This window comes from Squalius cephalus (genome assembly GCF_949319135.1).
Source record: "Squalius cephalus genome assembly, chromosome: 25".
In the NCBI taxonomy this organism is placed as follows: Eukaryota; Metazoa; Chordata; class Actinopteri; order Cypriniformes; family Leuciscidae; genus Squalius; species Squalius cephalus.
This window is the reverse complement of record NC_137146.1, coordinates 8,317,573-8,335,643: the sequence shown is the minus strand read 5'-3', so window position 1 is coordinate 8,335,643 and position 18,071 is coordinate 8,317,573. Positions and strand designations below refer to the sequence as shown.

At 37.6% G+C, this 18,071-nt stretch overlaps 1 protein-coding gene across 8 annotated transcripts in view; it reads right to left on the bottom strand.

Moving 5' to 3' along the window:
• The window catches only part of prkag2a (protein kinase, AMP-activated, gamma 2 non-catalytic subunit a), a 66,011-nt gene that overhangs the window by 11,077 nt on the left and 36,863 nt on the right, over positions 1 to 18,071 (bottom strand). For 6 of the 8 annotated variants that reach the window (XR_013820157.1, XR_013820158.1, XM_079862944.1 and 3 more), the window contains 5 exons: positions 17,018 to 17,214; positions 13,974 to 14,025; positions 7,785 to 7,894; positions 5,104 to 5,185; positions 667 to 725 (listed from right to left, as the gene is read on the bottom strand). Coding sequence is in view for 5 of the 8 variants with exons in the window: in XM_079862944.1 (XP_079719070.1) it covers positions 667 to 725; positions 5,104 to 5,185; positions 7,785 to 7,894; positions 13,974 to 14,025; positions 17,018 to 17,214 (500 nt within the window). In the remaining 3 variants the exon portion in view is untranslated. Of the gene's footprint in view, positions 1 to 666; positions 726 to 5,103; positions 5,186 to 7,784; positions 7,895 to 13,973; positions 14,026 to 14,235; positions 14,357 to 17,017; positions 17,215 to 18,071 lie in introns of those variants that run through there. The other 2 variants (XR_013820159.1, XM_079862948.1) reach the window with 2 other exon arrangements.

The following is an 18,071-nucleotide window of genomic DNA, read 5'->3' as shown; positions in this document are numbered from 1 at the left end:
AAATGTCACTTAAGAGGCCCAAGAGAAAAAAAATAACAACAGATAATAAAAAAAAAAAAAAAAAAAAAATAATAGAAAGGCCACATACATACAGTACATACATACACACACACACACACACACACACACACACAGTTGTGGTCCGAATTATTGGCACCCTTAGTAAATATGATCAAAGATGACTATAAAAAAATAAATCTCCATGGTTTTCTTTTTTAACTTTTAAAATTCGCAAAAATCGAACCTTTCATTGAAGTAAAATAATTAAAAGTGGGGGAATTAAAAGTATATATTCATATATATATGAATGGATGAATAAATAAAAATAATATGACAATTCTTATCACAATGGAGTCTGAAATTGAGAGTAATATGTTTCAGGCTTAAGTGTGAAGTATTTCTACGAAAAACCTAGAAAATAATTTTATGAGAAAGACCATCTATATATTATATGTTTTTATTTTTTCTACAATTTACAATTTATATATATATATATATATAAATGAATGAATAAATAAATAAATACCTACATGCATACAAATAAATAAATGAATAAAATGACATATATACAGTAATATGAAATTGTCAGTGTGTTTAGGGCCTAAGAGTTCAGTTTTTCTGCTGAAAACTAGAATAAAATAACACAAGAAAGAGTGCATTACGTACCATGGGTGATTTGTAGTATCTGTGAAGTATGTTGATGAAGTCTGTGATGGTTAGCATGCCTGCAGAGAAACAAGAAAGACATATTAAGACTCAAGTATGAAAGGGAAGTATCTCTGAACTCTCTAGTCTTCATTTGAACCAGTAATAAACAGTAAAAATAGATGGCATGGGTTTCCCTTCACCAAGTACAGTGGAGCTCATTCAGAAGGGAGGTTCTCCATGAGGTGTGGCGTTATGCCAGCCATGAGCTAAAACAGATCTCATATAGCACCTTAACACAATACATAAACATGATACCGGAGGAGACAGTAGGTCAACATCAATGTTCTGTGTCCTAGAGAATAGTCACATATGAGTGATGTCTGTTAACTGAGACGGCAGTATTTACAACATTACATAAACCCTGGCAGCCGACTTCTGAACACTGTGGCTAAATCAGTGCCGGAAGAAAGAGAGAGTTTCTGAGACGCTCACACCACCACAGTGTAATCACTCTCTTGATTAAAAGGCGATGAAGGGTTCAGGCGTATTTTTATCTGCTCCTGTCAAGCCGGCCCACATTGTGGTCTCAGTCTTAATCAGCAAGAGAAGAAATGAGGGATTGTGGGGCTTCAGGACTTGAGAGATGGTAAAGTGTCCATCGAAAGCGCACTTCAGAATCTCTGCAAAAGTAGCAGGTCATTCGGGGACTTTTCACTTACTGCTTTTCAAATACTATGTATTCGGACATGCTACTCTTTTGGCGTACTGTTTTTTGCAAACTATATAGCAGGGACGTATTCAATTTTGGATGCAGCGTTGGTCTGGATGGTGTTGGTCTAAAAAACTTACTTTACACTCACCTAAAGGATTATTAGGAACACCTGTTCAATTTCTCATTAATGCAATTATCTAATCAACCAATCACATGGCAGTTGCTTCAATGCATTTAGGGGTGTGGTCCTGGTCAAGACAATCTCCTGAACTCCAAACTGAATGTCAGAATGGGAAAGAAAGGTGATTTAAGCAATTTTGAGTGTGGCATGGTTGTTGGTGCCAGACGGGCCAGTCTGAGTATTTCACAATCTGCTCAGTTACTCGGATTTTCACGCACAACCATTTCTAGGGTTTACAAAGAATGGTGTGAAAAGGGAAAAACATCCAGTATGCGGCAGTCCTGTGAGCAAAAATGCCTTGTTGATGCTAGAGGTCAGAGGAGAATGGGCCGACTGATTCAAGCTGATAGAAGAGCAACTTTGACTGAAATAACCACTCGTTACAACCGAGGTATGCAGCAAAGCATTTGTGAAGCCACAACACGCACAACCTTGAGGCGGATGGGCTACAACAGCAGAAGACCCCACCGGGTACCACTCATCTCCACTACAAATAGGAAAAAGAGGCTACAATTTGCACGAGCTCACCAAAATTGGACAGTTGAAGACTGGAAAAATGTTGCCTGGTCTGATGAGTCTCGATTTCTGTTGAGACATTCAGATGGTAGAGTCAGAATTTGGCGTAAACAGAATGAGAACATGGATCCATCATGCCTTGTTACCACTGTGCAGGCTGGTGGTGGTGGTGTAATGGTGTGGGGGATGTTTTCTTGGCACACTTTAGGCCCCTTAGTGCCAATTGGGCATCGTTTAAATGCCACGGCCTACCTAAGCATTGTTTCTGACCATGTCCATCCCTTTATGACCACCATGTACCCATCCTCTGATGGCTACTTCCAGCAGGATAATGCACCATGTCACAAAGCTCGAATCATTTCAAATTGGTTTCTTGAACATGACAATGAGTTCACTGTACTAAAATGGCCCCCACAGTCACCAGATCTCAACCCAATAGAGCATCTTTGGGATGTGGTGGAACGGGAGCTTCGTGCCCTGGATGTGCATCCCACAAATCTCCATCAACTGCAAGATGCTATCCTATCAATATGGGCCAACATTTCTAAAGAATGCTTTCAGCACCTTGTTGAATCAATGCCACATAGAATTAAGGCAGTTCTGAAGGCGAAAGGGGGTCAAACATAGTATTAGTATGGTGTTCCTAATAATCCTTTAGGTGAGTGTATATTGTAGGCCCTAGAGTTGGTAGGTCTGATTTCATATTTGTACACTGGTGTGTTTAAACCAAGTGATTCGCAAATGTGTAATGAATCATTTTGACTGGTTCAAAAGAACAATCAGCACACAAATCTGACATCACTAGTTCGTGAAGCTTCATAAAGGAAGTGCGCTGTCCTCAGCTGACAGTGTGGATTTACAGAACAGCATCATATTCTCCTGATCACCATGCATTGCACATTGTTAATTTTTCAGCTGAAGAGGTCTCTATAAGCAAGTGCTGGAGCCGTTGTGGAGATTGAATTAAGCTGACAGAGACTCCTAAAAGAGCTCTCAGAGGTGAGAGGTTTCAAAACCCTGCTAATTAATATCAGGGTGAATAGACGATGACAGAATTTCATTTTTATGTGAACTAATAACTGTATTTGTGCCCGAGCCTACAGGAAGGTAAGTGACTCAGCACTTCAGACACACTCAAACGGCCCTTTATCAACACTGAGAGGCTTATGGTAGACCAGCACAGATCAGCCGCCTGGGGAGAACAAGCAAATCTACCGAAACATTAACAGCTGGCCACATAAAGCAGGAAATATGAGGCTTTATGAGGTTGAGATTAAATTTATAAATGCATCATATTTATCAGATATCTGACACAGTCTTTACAGCGGCTTGATAAAGACTGTAGTATGGTGTTTTGGTGAGCTGTATCCTGCAGGCTGTCTGTTATGATTGTGTTATCTCTCTAGAGAGGACAGATACTGTCCCTGGATACCTCAGAGGACGACCATTTACAGTTGGATATTCGATATTTAGTGGAGTCACATTGCATGGTGTGTTGCGGATCAGTCTGAGTCACTCATGAGTTTCCTCTCCCGGTGACTCATTCATTCTCTGGGGTTGGTGTTGAGAGGTTATCCCAGCATGACTCCTTCATAATGAAAAGACAGGCTTTATAAGATGAAGGCACTTAAACTGGGTTAAAGAGATTTTTTTAGATCCAGGACTAAATGATTTTACCACCCGTGCTGATGTAATTTAGGACTCGTCTCTCTTTTTTATTTATTTTTTCAGTCTCTTAAAGGAACAGTTTGCACAAAAATATAATTTCTTTGATCATTTCCTCACCTTTATTTCAAATAAAAATTGAGAGTAATGGCATTAAATTAAATTATTTCTTTCAAAATATATTCTTTATGTTATGTTTCACAAAAGAAATCAAGTAATACATGTTTGAAATGACATAAGGCTGTGTAAATGGCAGAATTTTAATTTCTGGGTGAATAATACCTTTAAAAACAACAGGATATTAAAGGTTTTGGGTCGGTCAGTGTAAACTATTTTGGAAAGAAATTAACTATTTTATTCAGCAAGGATGCATTGAACCGATCAAAAGTGAAGTCAAGACTTTTACATTGTTACAAAAAATGAATATTTCAAATAAATGCTGTTGTTTTCAACTTTCTATTCATTAAAGAATCTGAAAAAAATGTAACATGGTATAATAAGAAATTATAAAGCAGCACAACTGAAAATAAGATTTCTTTTTTTTTTTCTTGAGCAGCAAATCATCATATTAGAAAGATTTCTGAAGGATCATGTGACACTGAAAACTGGAGTAATGCTGAAAATTCAGCTTTGCATCACAGGAATAACTTGCATTTTAAAATACAATAAAATAGACATAGCTATTTTAATTTGTAATAATTCTTCATAATATCACTGTTTTTACAGTATTTTGATCAAATAAATGCAGCCTTGGTGAGCTGCAAAAGAGACATCTTTCAAAAAGATTTACAAAAAAAACAACCTACGAACCCCAACATTTGCCGAACGGGATTTTAAATATAAATAAATAGCGAGAGTGTCATTTCCACCACACTATTTCTTTGAAAGCTCTGGATGTTTCCTCCTGACTGCTAATTCTGATTAACTCATAGAAACCATTATTTCACTTCTAGTGGAGCCAGAGGCAAATGCTGAGACTGGTCAGCACACGCTTCTATTTCGAGCAGGTTTTGTCATGGTAACAGATAAGACTCTAAATCAGAGGACCGCTGAGTGCTCTGGAGGGTGACAGGAAGGATCATCTCCAGTCTGAATCTCTTCTAGGGCCACAGAGATCTGGATGTATATGTTACACTCCCTTAGAGAGTCTGCCAAAGAGCAGCTCCACTTACAACCCTCGGTTTAAAAAGCCGTAGATAAGGAAAACGCTCTTGGAAACTGATAAGACGACAGTCACCAAAGGGTACTAAGAATTTTAATACCTTTAAGAGCTTTTACCATCAAAGATCAGGCTGTTGTTCGTACAAAATGGATTCCTGTCACTCGTATCAAAATGTGGCGGTTTTTGTACTCATTATCATTCCATACTTGCAATACTTACCCACAAAACTTTGTTTCTTGGTCTCCCACAGAGGGGCTGCTCGGACCCCATTGGCCACCAAGGCAAAAAAGGCCTTTTTAACCTAAACAGAAAAGGACAAAAACATATTTTATGTTACATCTAAAATCTATTTTTTCCACACCAATAAGCAGTGACAAGCAGAGGGCGCTGTTTTCTCCAAGCACCTCAGATTAAATGAAAAAAATCTTTGCCGCCAATGGTGTGTCCAAGTACGCAGTATGCACACAATTATGGAGTCTAATTACACCTTTGAAGACCTTCCACAGATATACACTGGATTTCAACCAAACCATGTTCATTACTGTCTAAGCATTCAGCCACAGACATAGGCTAATACGTTTACGGTAGAATTCAGGAGAAATTTCATATGGAAAATCGACAGGTATTGCTTTTTAACCCAGCAATACAGATTATTTCAAATTTTCAAGACAAGTGTCCAATAAACAATTCTACTTTTAGACACGATAACAATATGTATTGTGGATAGTTTAACAATAGTGTTAAATCCGATCAAATTATTACTTTTGTTTAAAATATATTGTGTAATATATCCACAATAGATTTAAAAATACTACAAATAATGATATACAATTGCAATAGTAATAATACTATTAATTAATACTACTACAATTATTATTAATAAAATGCTCAATGCATGTGATGATGATTAGATGAAGAAGAAGAAAAAGTATCACCACAAATTCATTTATTTTCATTTTAGTTTTGGGTTAATATTAATTGTAAAGCTTTGCATTTTTCCTTAATAATGAATGGGTATTATTTAAAATGTAATTATATAAATATTGAATTAAATAATTTGCTTTAAAATTAGGAATATCTGTAAAAACATATTGCAAACCAATTATCTCAATGGAAAGCAAATCAATTCTGAAGCTATTTTGAATGATATATATACACACACACAAGTCTTGACACGCAAAGCTCTCCACGCCATAGACCCTCCATTGCATGGTATGATAACTTCTCAACTCAAGCACATAACCTGAGGTGAGCGACCTGTATGAACCTGTAGAGTCCTTGAATATTTCATTCCAAGCCCTTCACAAAACTCTGTTCTACACTTTGGCTGGCACTGATTACAACAGGCATACATCCAAATCCTAATGACCGGAAACCATATGTAATCCTGTGGAATTCTTCAATCAAAAATGTTGTAATCATTAGTACTAGCTAAAGGCATCAGCAAAGCCTTTCTCGTCTAGGAATAAATTCCGCCAAGGAGGATTTGGGCGGGCCGATCCTTCAAACACTGTCGATACTGCCATGGAGCTAAACAAAGCATTAATCATGGCGTCTCACAGGCATTCTTAAATAAATCATGTGAGCCTCTTTTCTCCCTCCTTGGGTGATGTTCCAGCCCAAACGGAGATTATTAAACATTAATCGAGTCATGGCATGGAACATAATGAGACGTTCCCCAAGGCTGGCCCTTCTGAAGAATGGAAACTGTTCTGAACTGGGTGGCAGGGTTCGACAGCTAGTATATCAATGCTATGAGTCAGTGATCAAGAACATAGACTTGGATCTTCTGTCCAAAACAATCCCACTGCAGCCGGCAATGCTAAGGCCATTCATCTAGAATTTATCATCAAATATTTACACATATCGACGTATTGACCCCGTGGGTCTCTGCACCACTATTGAACTTTACAAGCAGACCGCACAGATGCTGATGGAGGGGTTTATGACAGCACGTGCAATACTGGATAGGACTGGAAACATATGTGCTGATCACACAGTATGTGATCTGTGTAAAGCGCTGTGTGGACTCTACTGGGAGAACAGCAGACAAAAACGTCAATATATGGTATAACAAACCACTGGGAAAAGAAACGAGACCGATCAAGACGAAAAGACAGACAGAGTCAAACAGGGTGAAAAGAAGCAGGATTATAGACATGAAACTGACTCCTTTCTAAAAGCTGCCGCATTTTGATTGGCTCGGAAAGCCATGTGATCACAAGCATCGGCTCTTCAAAAAGACTGAAATGATAATAACAGCGTTTGGATAATATTGAAAACATTCATGCACTAACAGATGAAACGGAGATGGAATACAGATTGAAAATCATTAAATATCTCAGAATATATTGATATGATATCGGTTATCTGTCGATAGATTTTTAAATTTATCAGTATCATGATATAGAATATTTAATTGTGCATGCTCATTCTTCCTATTTTTACATTGATTTTTCCTTCCTTCCTGCCATAACATTAATAAATGTAATAAAACTGTTAAAGATAATATGTAGCAAAATCCAAAATGAATACATTTTCATACTGTACATTATAATATTGTGATGCCTTGAAGATCACTTGAAGACTAATATTGGCATTATTTTTGAAAATTATGCGCTTCACCTTTAATTATGACAAAACAAATTAAGGAATAATCGTTGAGCAGACAAAAATCAAACAAAATCATTTCCCTGATTCAATCTAAACAAATGACTAAAGAATTATTTGACGTGATTCTAATGAGAATGTGTTTTAATAAGAATAGTGAGACGAGGGGAAAAAATGGTGAAGATTATTTTGTACTTTTTTCATTAACTGACTTTGAGAAATGCATATTTTTTGCATGTCTGACAGATTTCTCATCTGTAACAGAAACATCTAGATTCTAGAGCACTTACCTGCAGCGTTGTGTCAAAGACCACTAGCTTGGAGCTGGTGGGGACGATGTCGTAGCACTTATGTAACTTCATAAAACGCATGTAAATGTCGCTCTCGGATTGTTCAACAGCTGTAAAGACACCAATAAACGAAAACACAGTCACTCAGAGAGCAAAGTGAGATGTAAGTACATGTCAATTAGTTGTTGTTAAGCACTAAAAGGCTGAAGAACTGATGCATTCATAATAAAAATGTCTTTTATTATTTAAATCAATTATTAAGCTGCACAAGCCTAGAAATATCAATATTCCTTAGTGTACAAAGAGAAAATATGGATGAAAATAGCCGTTGTGATAAAATGAATAAAATTAAACAACATTTTCCTACACATTCCTACACACATATCGCACATTCAAAGTGTTATCGTCTGGCTGCAAGTTCTTGATGCCCAATTCTGATTTGTTGACTATATGTGACCCTGGACCACAAAACCAGTCACATGGGTCAATTTTTTAAATTGAGATGCATGCATCAGCTGAAAGCTGAATAAATAAGCTTTCCATTGATGTGTGGTTTGTTAGGATAGGAGGGGACAATATTTGGCCGAGATACAACTATGAAAATCTGGAATCTGAGGGTGCAAAAAAAATCGAAACATTGAGAAAATCGCCTTTAAAGTCCATTTATGTTTGCGATTGTTCTGCATTCACTCACAGAAATAAATGTTTTATATATTTACGCTAGGAAATGTACTAAATATCTTCATGGAACATGATCTTTACTTAATATCCTAATGATTTTTGGCATAAAAGAAAAATCGATAATTTTGACCCATACAATGTATTGTTGGCTATTGCCACAAATATACCCGCGCGACTTGTGACTGCTTTTGTGATCCAGGGTCACATATCCATTTTTTTATGACCATGTTCTTTTAAAAGTGATCCATATCCAATAACTGCATTTACACTATACACTTTGCTAAACAACCCAAGCTAGATGTACTGGCTCGGAAAAGCTTATGCCGAAAAGAAAGTAAAAACTGTGCTAATTACAATGGACGCCAAACACACACACACACACACACACACAAAAGGCGAGTAGATCTGGCGGGCATGACACAAATGGGTGACATGAACCCACCGAACTGTGGACTCTGATGTCTCTCTTGTTGTTCCTTTCAGCAGCATCCAGCCTAATATCTCCAGTTGCCATGGTAATTCTTACAGTAGTATTCTTAGACACTGAACTGATTCTTCAGCAGTTGTCTAGACTAAAAACAACACTGAAGTGAAAGCTTTCTTGTCAAGACTGTAGGTGCAGTCTAGGATTTCTCAGGACGTTTCAACAAACATTTGGAGAAAGCAGCTCTTATTAACATTAACGTCTGCAGCTTTGTGTTCGTAAACACTTGATTGACAGTTTCCACCTAGAATCTGTTTTTAACCACTGCTTTGAGAAAGTTAACATCTGATCCTCAGCTACGGTGTGTTTTCAGTAAGTGATCGACCTCAGCAGTTCTTTCACTATGTTGGGCCACAAAAAGCACACAGTGCAATGAGTGTTGACACACTCAGTGTAGTGAGGTTAATAAAAGGTTTAAAGTATTTCTCACCATCGCTTCAGCTCAGCGCAGTTTAACACTACTGGCTATTGTCAAAGAAGCTAGCATTAGCTCATGGAAACAGTTTAAAATAGGACAGTCCAGCTGCTGCTGCTCTTTACTGAGTGGATTTAAAAAATAAAGGCAGAAAAGCTTGCAGCTGAGAGAAAGTGTACTTTTTGATACTTATATGCTTATTTTGATATGCTATGAAAACATGGAGTGTACATAAAAAGACAACCCTGCAAAGAGTGAAAAACAAAAACTGACTGTGGCGTTTAAAAAATTTTTTTTTTTTTTTTTAATTTGCGCATCCAGGCCAATCTGAGATGGCAACAGGCTCAACCAATTAAGGGAGTTTGGGGTGCAACAATGCCCGCCCACTTTTTCAGCGGCCTTGGTTCTGGAAGTATTTTGCATTTTTAAAACGTCTTTGTTAAAGAGTTAGAATCCATGAACCAAACCAACCTGTTATGAGGTGAATTACAATATTAAACTTTGATGTGAAGCAAAAGAATTTGAGATTTAGACAATAGCACAAGACTTTACTTAACAGCTTTAATGAGGGAAATAACTACAATCCCATGAAGCATTGCAAATGGCAATCAAAATAAAAATTATTTTAAAAAGTTTTAAACTTTTAAAGATTTAAAAAAGTTAATTATTTAAATACAGATCATTTATTTGTGCGTATATTGATTACGTTTAGCAGTGCTTCACGGTAACTGGAGGGTGTTTTTTTTTTTTTTTTTAATTAGCAGAATCATGGGTAATGTAGTTTTTCACAAGGAATTCCACTGTTAAACACGATTATTTAAGTTCAAATAATGTGAGCTGACGGCTTCATTAGAAATATATACCATCGATTAACACGTAACTCAGTCACAGTAGGTCTGTAGTTATCATTAAAAATCAATTCCATTATGGACAAAATGAATGGGATTTTGAAATAAATCGGACCCGACTGTTGCACACACACTATTTGCCAGACCAATAGCAAATGGGGTTGCATTTTTGAAAACAGTCATTATTTTCCTTCATAATTCATTAGGAGAACAACAATACACCCATTTTAGAGCGGGATTTGTGATAATCATCATTTATAGCTACCAAAAAAAAGGTATTATCCACAAATAAGCCCAAACAAATAACAAAAGAAAAGCTAGTCAGAAAGTCTGTGTTTGGATCTAACACAACCAGGGGCATGACACTTTGGCCGATGTCCACCGTGGCTATTCAAAGAACTGAATTACTGCAGAATGAATCTTTTGTTTGTTGAAAACATTCTAGTTTTCACATGCTATTCGAGCAACACGCCAGGGCATGCTGGAACGCTCCAGAACCGCATACTCCAAACCAATGCCTTCAAGAAATCATTTAATGAAGGCGCTTCAAAAACTAGCACATGCTATTAATACTTCAAAAAGCACACTGCCCTGTGCATAGGCTGCAAATTCGAAGTTATTATTTATTATATTACATTAGCCTGCACAGCAGAGTTTTAAAATATGATTTTAAAGGATTGGTTCACTCAAAAATCGCTCTTTTATTGAGCAAAAGAGTGTTCTTTTTCAGCAGCGTTGGTTCCTGATGTATTTTTTTCCATTAATTTCTACCATATAGATTTTTTTTTTAAAGTCTTTGTTAAAACGTTATAAGCCATGAACCAAGGTACGAGGTGAATCATAACATTACAAACTTTGATTTGAAGCAAATATTATTTCAAAATCAGAAAAAAATTCCAAGGTACAAGAAAACTGCTTTAGTGATGACTAGGGTTGCAAAGGGGCAGAAAATTTCCGGTAAATTTCCGGAAAGTTTCCGGTAAATTTCCATGGGAAGTTAAGCTGGGGAATTTTGGAAATATTCATTACCACGGCAACCGCTTGCGCGTCCTCTCTGAAAGTAACTGTACACATAAGAGACGGATAGATACATTATTTAAGGTTATTTCTATTCGTTAGAATATTGATATATGAACTTGTTGTCAAGTAAGCCCCGTTGCGAGCATGTGCGTCTCTCTAAACTTTCAGTGTGCTGCACTGCTCTAGTTGACTTCTGCGCCTTCCCCCCCGAAAATATCACGTTCATTTTGAAAACGTAATTCCTTTTGTGGATCCTCTTGGTCTTTCTTCATGTTTCTTTGACAAATATCAGTGTCTCAGTCTCGCGCACGCTGCACGCGAGTTAACCACGCCTACTTATTTACATGTCGCGGTATACACGGAATAAAAAAATCTGTTACGCTGGACATTTTCTTCCGCGGTAACGATATATACCGTCATACCGCCCAGCCCTACTTATGTGGTAAATAAAGTTATGCTAGCTTATTTAGCATCTAACCTATCAGCTTGCTATCTACTAGATGAATACATTTGTATGTGATATTTGCAATTTAAACATTTAATCAATATATTTCCCCATAATATCATCAAAACTTACTTCACTTTGTTTAGTCCACAGGCTCAAATGTGTGCCTCCTTAGTCTTGTGCTTTGGGCTTCTGTACATGTGATGGAGGCGTGCACAGTGGCAGTAGGGGGTGTGGTCTCAATACCCATCCAGTAAGCAGTGTGCTATGTGCATGTGATTGAGGAATGGCATGGATATTCAAGTGTATTTGAATGGCATCTGTTTGTTTTAGTCAAGATTATGCTAAAATATACTTTCCTCAACTATATTTAAGTTCCCTATGAAGAGCCAACCTTCAACTTTGAAAATTCCCAGTTTATTCCCGTTTATTCCCATAAATTCCTGTTAATTCCCTTAAATTCCCATTAATTCCCATGGAAAGTTTCCATCTTTGAAAATTCCCAGAATTTTGCAACCCTAGTGATGACAATCCCACGAGTCGTGCACTATAAGTATTAAATTGTTTTTTTGAAACTGAAATCATTTTCGGTTTTTGAAATAAAGCTGAAATAAAATACAATTAAATATTATACGCACAACTTAAATGAAAAAATGCTGAATAGAAATGCTGCTTTGGCAACTGACTAAAATAAATAAGTTTAAGCTAAAGTACTAAAAATTAAATAAAAAGAAGCTAAAAAGAAATATTCAAATAAAGTTCTAACGAAAATAACATAAGCACATAAAAATAAACTGAAAGTATAAAAGCTAATTCAAAATATGAATAAATAGTACAAACAATACTAAAATAACACTGGCTTGTGTGAAAAATAGAGACCAGTTTACTGAGTAAGTTAGTTGAACTGATTCGATCTGAATCATGAACAAGTTGAGAACTGGAATAATACCTTAAAATGCAGTCTGTTCTTTTTGTGAATAATTTCACTTTTTTTTAAAGTCAGTGCCCTAGTACAGGATAGTGCACACCAACACAAACTCATCTCAAAACTAATCTAAAAACACCAGCCTGGGCCCAGGGTTTTAGAATACAGAGATAGATATGTGAATTGTGGGAGAAGGTTTAGAGGACTTCACTGTCACCGGTGGTGCTTTGGGGAAAACCCTCAACCTCAGCATGAGAGTGCAGATCTGAAGCCTGCACGACCTGTTCTTCTGGAAGGTGTCCGTCTGATTCCCCTCAAAGGTAGGGTCGAAAAGAACAGAACAGCAGCAAAAGCCTTTGTAAATAATGGGACGACTTGCACTGCCAATGCCAGATCAGTGTGGTATGCTCGCCTCATATTGCTGGGAAAACCTTGCCGGAGGCAAAAGCACTTCACAGGAAAATGTCCGCTCTGAAAACAGCTTCAGGGCTGGTTCATAGCCTCCGCACAGCATTCCTTGTTAAGTCAAGTTATGATTATGGGACTGATTACTTAATAAAACTGCAGCCATAAGCTTCTTAAAAAAATTAAATCACATTAATGAAAATTTTCTTCATAAATGCTTTAAATGACTGAGCAGCACCAAAATGAATTGATATATTCAATTCTGAAAAAAGTATCACAGTTTCCATGAGAACAACAAGCAGCACAACTGTTTTTAACATAAGAAACGTTTCTTCAGCAGTAAATCAGCATATTAGAATGATTTCTGAAGGATCGTGTGACACTTAATGATGCTGAAAATTCAGTTTTGCATCACAGGGAAAAATTACATTTTAAAATATATCAAAACAGGTTGTGTATAATTAAAGACTATTTGTGGGGAAACCCAGTCAGTCTCATTGTTTAAGTGCTCAATATCTGTAACCGAAAAAGGAATACAAATATTTGGACATTACCCTCTCCCCTGAGGGACTCCATGGCGTGGGTGAGGCGTCTCCAGCCAATAGCATCATCTGACGCATCTACACCCAACAGGTTAGAAATGACGAATGGGGATCCCGATACATTACTGGGATCTCCAGTGATTCCTACCAAGCAGCTGGATTTGAAATCGATACATTGTATAAAAAGGCCATGCCACTGATCATGACCATGACCAGGTGACGAGAGGAAAATCAGCATCGCGTGATTATACACGGGTTAGATTATGAACGAGATTAAAATAGACTATCACTCTAAATGCGAGGAATAAATAAATCAGCAAAGAATATGATAAGAATGTCAAGACATCGAAGCTGCTGAGCCAGCCGGTTCAGAAAACGAAGGAAGGTCGCAACTATCACGACATATATTCCTAAAGAGGCTTACCTTCATCCTCGAGATCGAGTTTCTCCAGCATGTCTTCAGATAAACCGTGGACCTGGAGACAGAGTGACAAGAGTCAAGACCAGTCGAGGAGATCTCAGGCTGCCCTCCCGTCGCGCCGTCCGTCCACACACATACACACACACACACACACACACACACACACCGGCAGACAGACGGTGAGGAGACCGCTGAGATCGGAAGTTGGCTGTCAGAGTTTAATAAAGATACAGTGGACAATAAACGGAAGCAACGCAAACTGAACTGTACTAAGTGCTCATGCTTTCGGGTCCATCGGTCCTTGTAGGGACAGTCGGTGTTTGCAGATTGTGCACCCGTACATGTACATCCAATGTGAAGTCAGTGATGACAGACCCTCCCCCTCCGGCTTTTTATAAATGGACTGTTCCAGTTTGCTGCAGTCGCGAGGCGCAAACGGTCTGACAAGGAGTGTGGCTATTCCGCTTACTTATTTCTTGTGTTATTTGCAGTAGACAATGTGCGAAGATAAAAGCGAGTGGAGCCAGGCTGTCCAAACTGGCTGGTGGTGGTGGGTTGGGATTTTGATTCATCCCAGAGAATTGACTCTTTCGAATCTGTTCACTAAAAAGATTCATTCACTGATTCATACAGTGACACTTTCTGCAGGTTAATTAAATTATATTATATAAAATATAATACCCCTTTCACAAGATGTAAAATAAATCTCTGATATCTCTAGAGTGTGTATGTGAAGTTTTAGCTCAAAATACCCCACAGATATTTTTATAGGGTGAGCAAAATATGTCAATTTTAGGGTTTGAGGAATGTTAGGTCTATGTAAGTTAGTCCCTACTACCATCCGTTTGTAGTCCTTAAAAAGCAATTTCTTTAAAATAAAATATCTCCCTTTGCTTTGAACTTTGAGCGTTGTAACTTTGCAGATGTTGTTTATCCTCAAACAGCAACATTACACACTAACTAAAGTTAGAAAAGTGAAATCATAAGTTTATGCCAAAGGTCTCAAAAACACTGATTTGTTTAGTAAAGGATGTGTATTCGTTAAGTATGTTCAACCAATGAAATTCTCCACTACAGCCCGATTTAAATAGAAGGATTCCCTAAAATAAGATTTGTTCAATAACATTGATTTGTCCATAAACGAAACCTTGTTTAAACCTGCAGGAAATCTGTAAGTATAGGCTACACATAATAGACAACAAAGGTATCAATGGCCCGACACAGTATTAGGAAGGGAAGTAAATTATCATTTGTATTAAAGAAACATTTTAAAATATATTCATTTAAAAACTGCTAAGTTTTCCTCTACTTGGAAGTAATCATATTTGGGAATTCCCCTTCTAATGGGCATGAAAAGGAACCTTCAGTCTTATTTAAGATGACTCATTTACTTATTTATTATAAAAGTGTGATGTGTTTGTACATGGAATGAAAATGTTATCTCACTGAATAAAAATGCTATCTTATTAGTGGCATTATAAAGCAGGTCCCCCCCTTTATTGTGCTTATGGTATTTTTTGAGTGATCTTTAAAGATTAAATTCTCTTAATCTTGTTTAAAATGTATTTGCACATCTTTGTGTCCAAATTCACTATCTGCAATGCACAGAACGATTGTCCATGCAAATAATGTCTTTAGTGCAGCACAACTTGTGCCACATCTTTCTTGACCGCTTGTGTCTTTTTCCATCTCTCTGTCCCCTTAACGGCCCTCTTAGATCTAGAATGGAACCAATTTAACATACACGCTATAAACCTATAGAAGGGGTCCAGCTCCATTAGGCTACTAGATATTTCACACAACTGGATTTGGCCTTTCCCAGAGCAACATCTGGCATGGAGGGTAATTAAAATGAACTGTGCCCAAATTCCTGCCAGATGAATCAGTGGGTGTGGCAAGTCTGAATAAAACTTGAGCCCTTGTGAGAAAAACAATCTCCCCATAAATATAGGCCTAAAAAAAAAGTAAACAAACACATAACAGCCATGAGAAAAAATGTTAGTTCACAAATCTGGGGAATTCAAAATAATGGGAAGGTTTTACACACTGATACACATGTATGTACGGTAAGCGAATGAGGCCCAAAGTGTGAGAGAAAGAGTAAAGATACAGTTGATTAAACATCTGTGGAGTGCACCCTTAGACCTCTGCTTAGATTAGCGGGCAGGAGGCAAGGACAACAGCACTGCAGATGGTGACTGCTGTATTGATTTTGGCTTGAGAACCTGATAAACGGTCAGTGGGTTGAGTCGTAAAAATCAGATTAGAACTGGCGAGTTGTGAAACCTGCTGTAAGGAATCTTGCAGATTTACAATTGTTGATGTATATATATAGTATAGTATATATTATAATAATATAATTATCATTTTTAGTCAAGGTATTTGACCATTTTTTAAATAATAAATGTAATGTCTAATGACATTAAAGATTCTTCAGGTTTTATAGGTTTTATTTACCACTCTCAAAGAGCAAGAGCTGACCCTTTTCTTGTACAAAAACACAATTCTTAAAGTCCCCCTGCAGTCAATAATTGATCCCTTAAAACTCATCCTTGATCCCCAAAATTACATATTTAAACGTTTTTTCATTGACCAAAATTCTTCATGCCTTAAAATAGCTAAAATAACTCTACACCCTTGCCTCATTAAAAATACGCGGTTCTATGAATATGCAAATTAGCCCCGCCTCCACTCACTCGCACCAGCTCAGTGATCAGCTTGTTGATGATCACACGTTGACCTGATTGGTTACAAGGTAGTTTGTGACGTCAGAAACACCAGCGATTTCAAACCACCTTTTTGAGACTGTCTTTGGTTCACTGCAGTTTTTCAGAGTGGTGTTGACTTATGAATTTGCACACGGTTTGTCTGAAAGTATATTAATTATTTCTGCCAGGCTGTCAGTGTTAGTCTTTGTCTTCAATGTGATTTGTGCTTGTATTTGGTAATTAAAGCATCTATATCCATGATCACTTAACATGAATCACTCCACATTCATAAAATGAATGATGCTGAAAATTGCTCAGCATCCATGTCAGATCACTCACCGCACGTGAGGTAGATAAATGTGCTGAGCACGGACTGTGCAGTGGTTTTGCAGTAGGCGGGCTGTGGTGCTGTCCAGTGTCGAGGGGGGAGGACGAGGAACGCTGCACGGTGTCATTCCGACTGACTTCCAGAAGAAACGCAGAACTCTGCTTGGTCAATTGTGTTGGAGTGGTGGGTGATGAGGAGATCCCAGAGGCTGTACGAACAGAGAGAAGATAAGTCACATCAGATATCTATCCATTCGTCTATCTATCTATCTATCTATCTACCTATCTATCTATCTATCTATCTATCTATCTATCTATCTATCTATCTATCTATCTATCTATCTATCTATCTATCTATCAATGTTGGAATTCAATTTGATGTTGCTATAATATCAAGAAATTACACACTGCACCTTTAAGCTATTATGGCTGATACTGTGTACTCTGCTACAGTGTTTCACTGTATCCCATTCCCTAGGATGATTTAGATCCACCAGTCACTTAAAGGTTAGGCTGTACCTGTCGTAAATTCTGATCCCGTGCCTGCGGAATAGAAGGGGCTAAGACCGCAGGCAGCGTGGAGAGCAGAGTTTTATCACCTCATTTTACACTTCATCTGCTGTTGTAGATTTCATGCTGTGATTCCTCCAGGCTCTGCGCTCCATACTGCATTCAGATCACAGAAAATGCTTTTCAAAGAAATGACCGAAATAAACAACACCAATGTAGCGAGTCTGGATGTGTTTATTCGATCACTGAGGCTACACAATCATTCCAACATGGCAAGTTCCTAAACATGACACACTTGTCAAATTTGTCAAGTGTTTGTAATTGGCATGTCTGTTTGGGATACATGCTGCACGTTCATTGGCTGTTAAATGATCAAGTCAATCTCATTGTGGACCCTCTAATAGCATTTTTGTGATTGCTTCAGCTCCCTGTTGTTTGAATGTGACCCAGTTCTGCATGCCATCCTCTCCCATGGCTGGATTCGGTTGCAGGGCCTTAAAAAAAGAAGCTTGTTCTCACAGAGTGGTGTGTAGGGGAAACTTATTGAGTTTCTGCT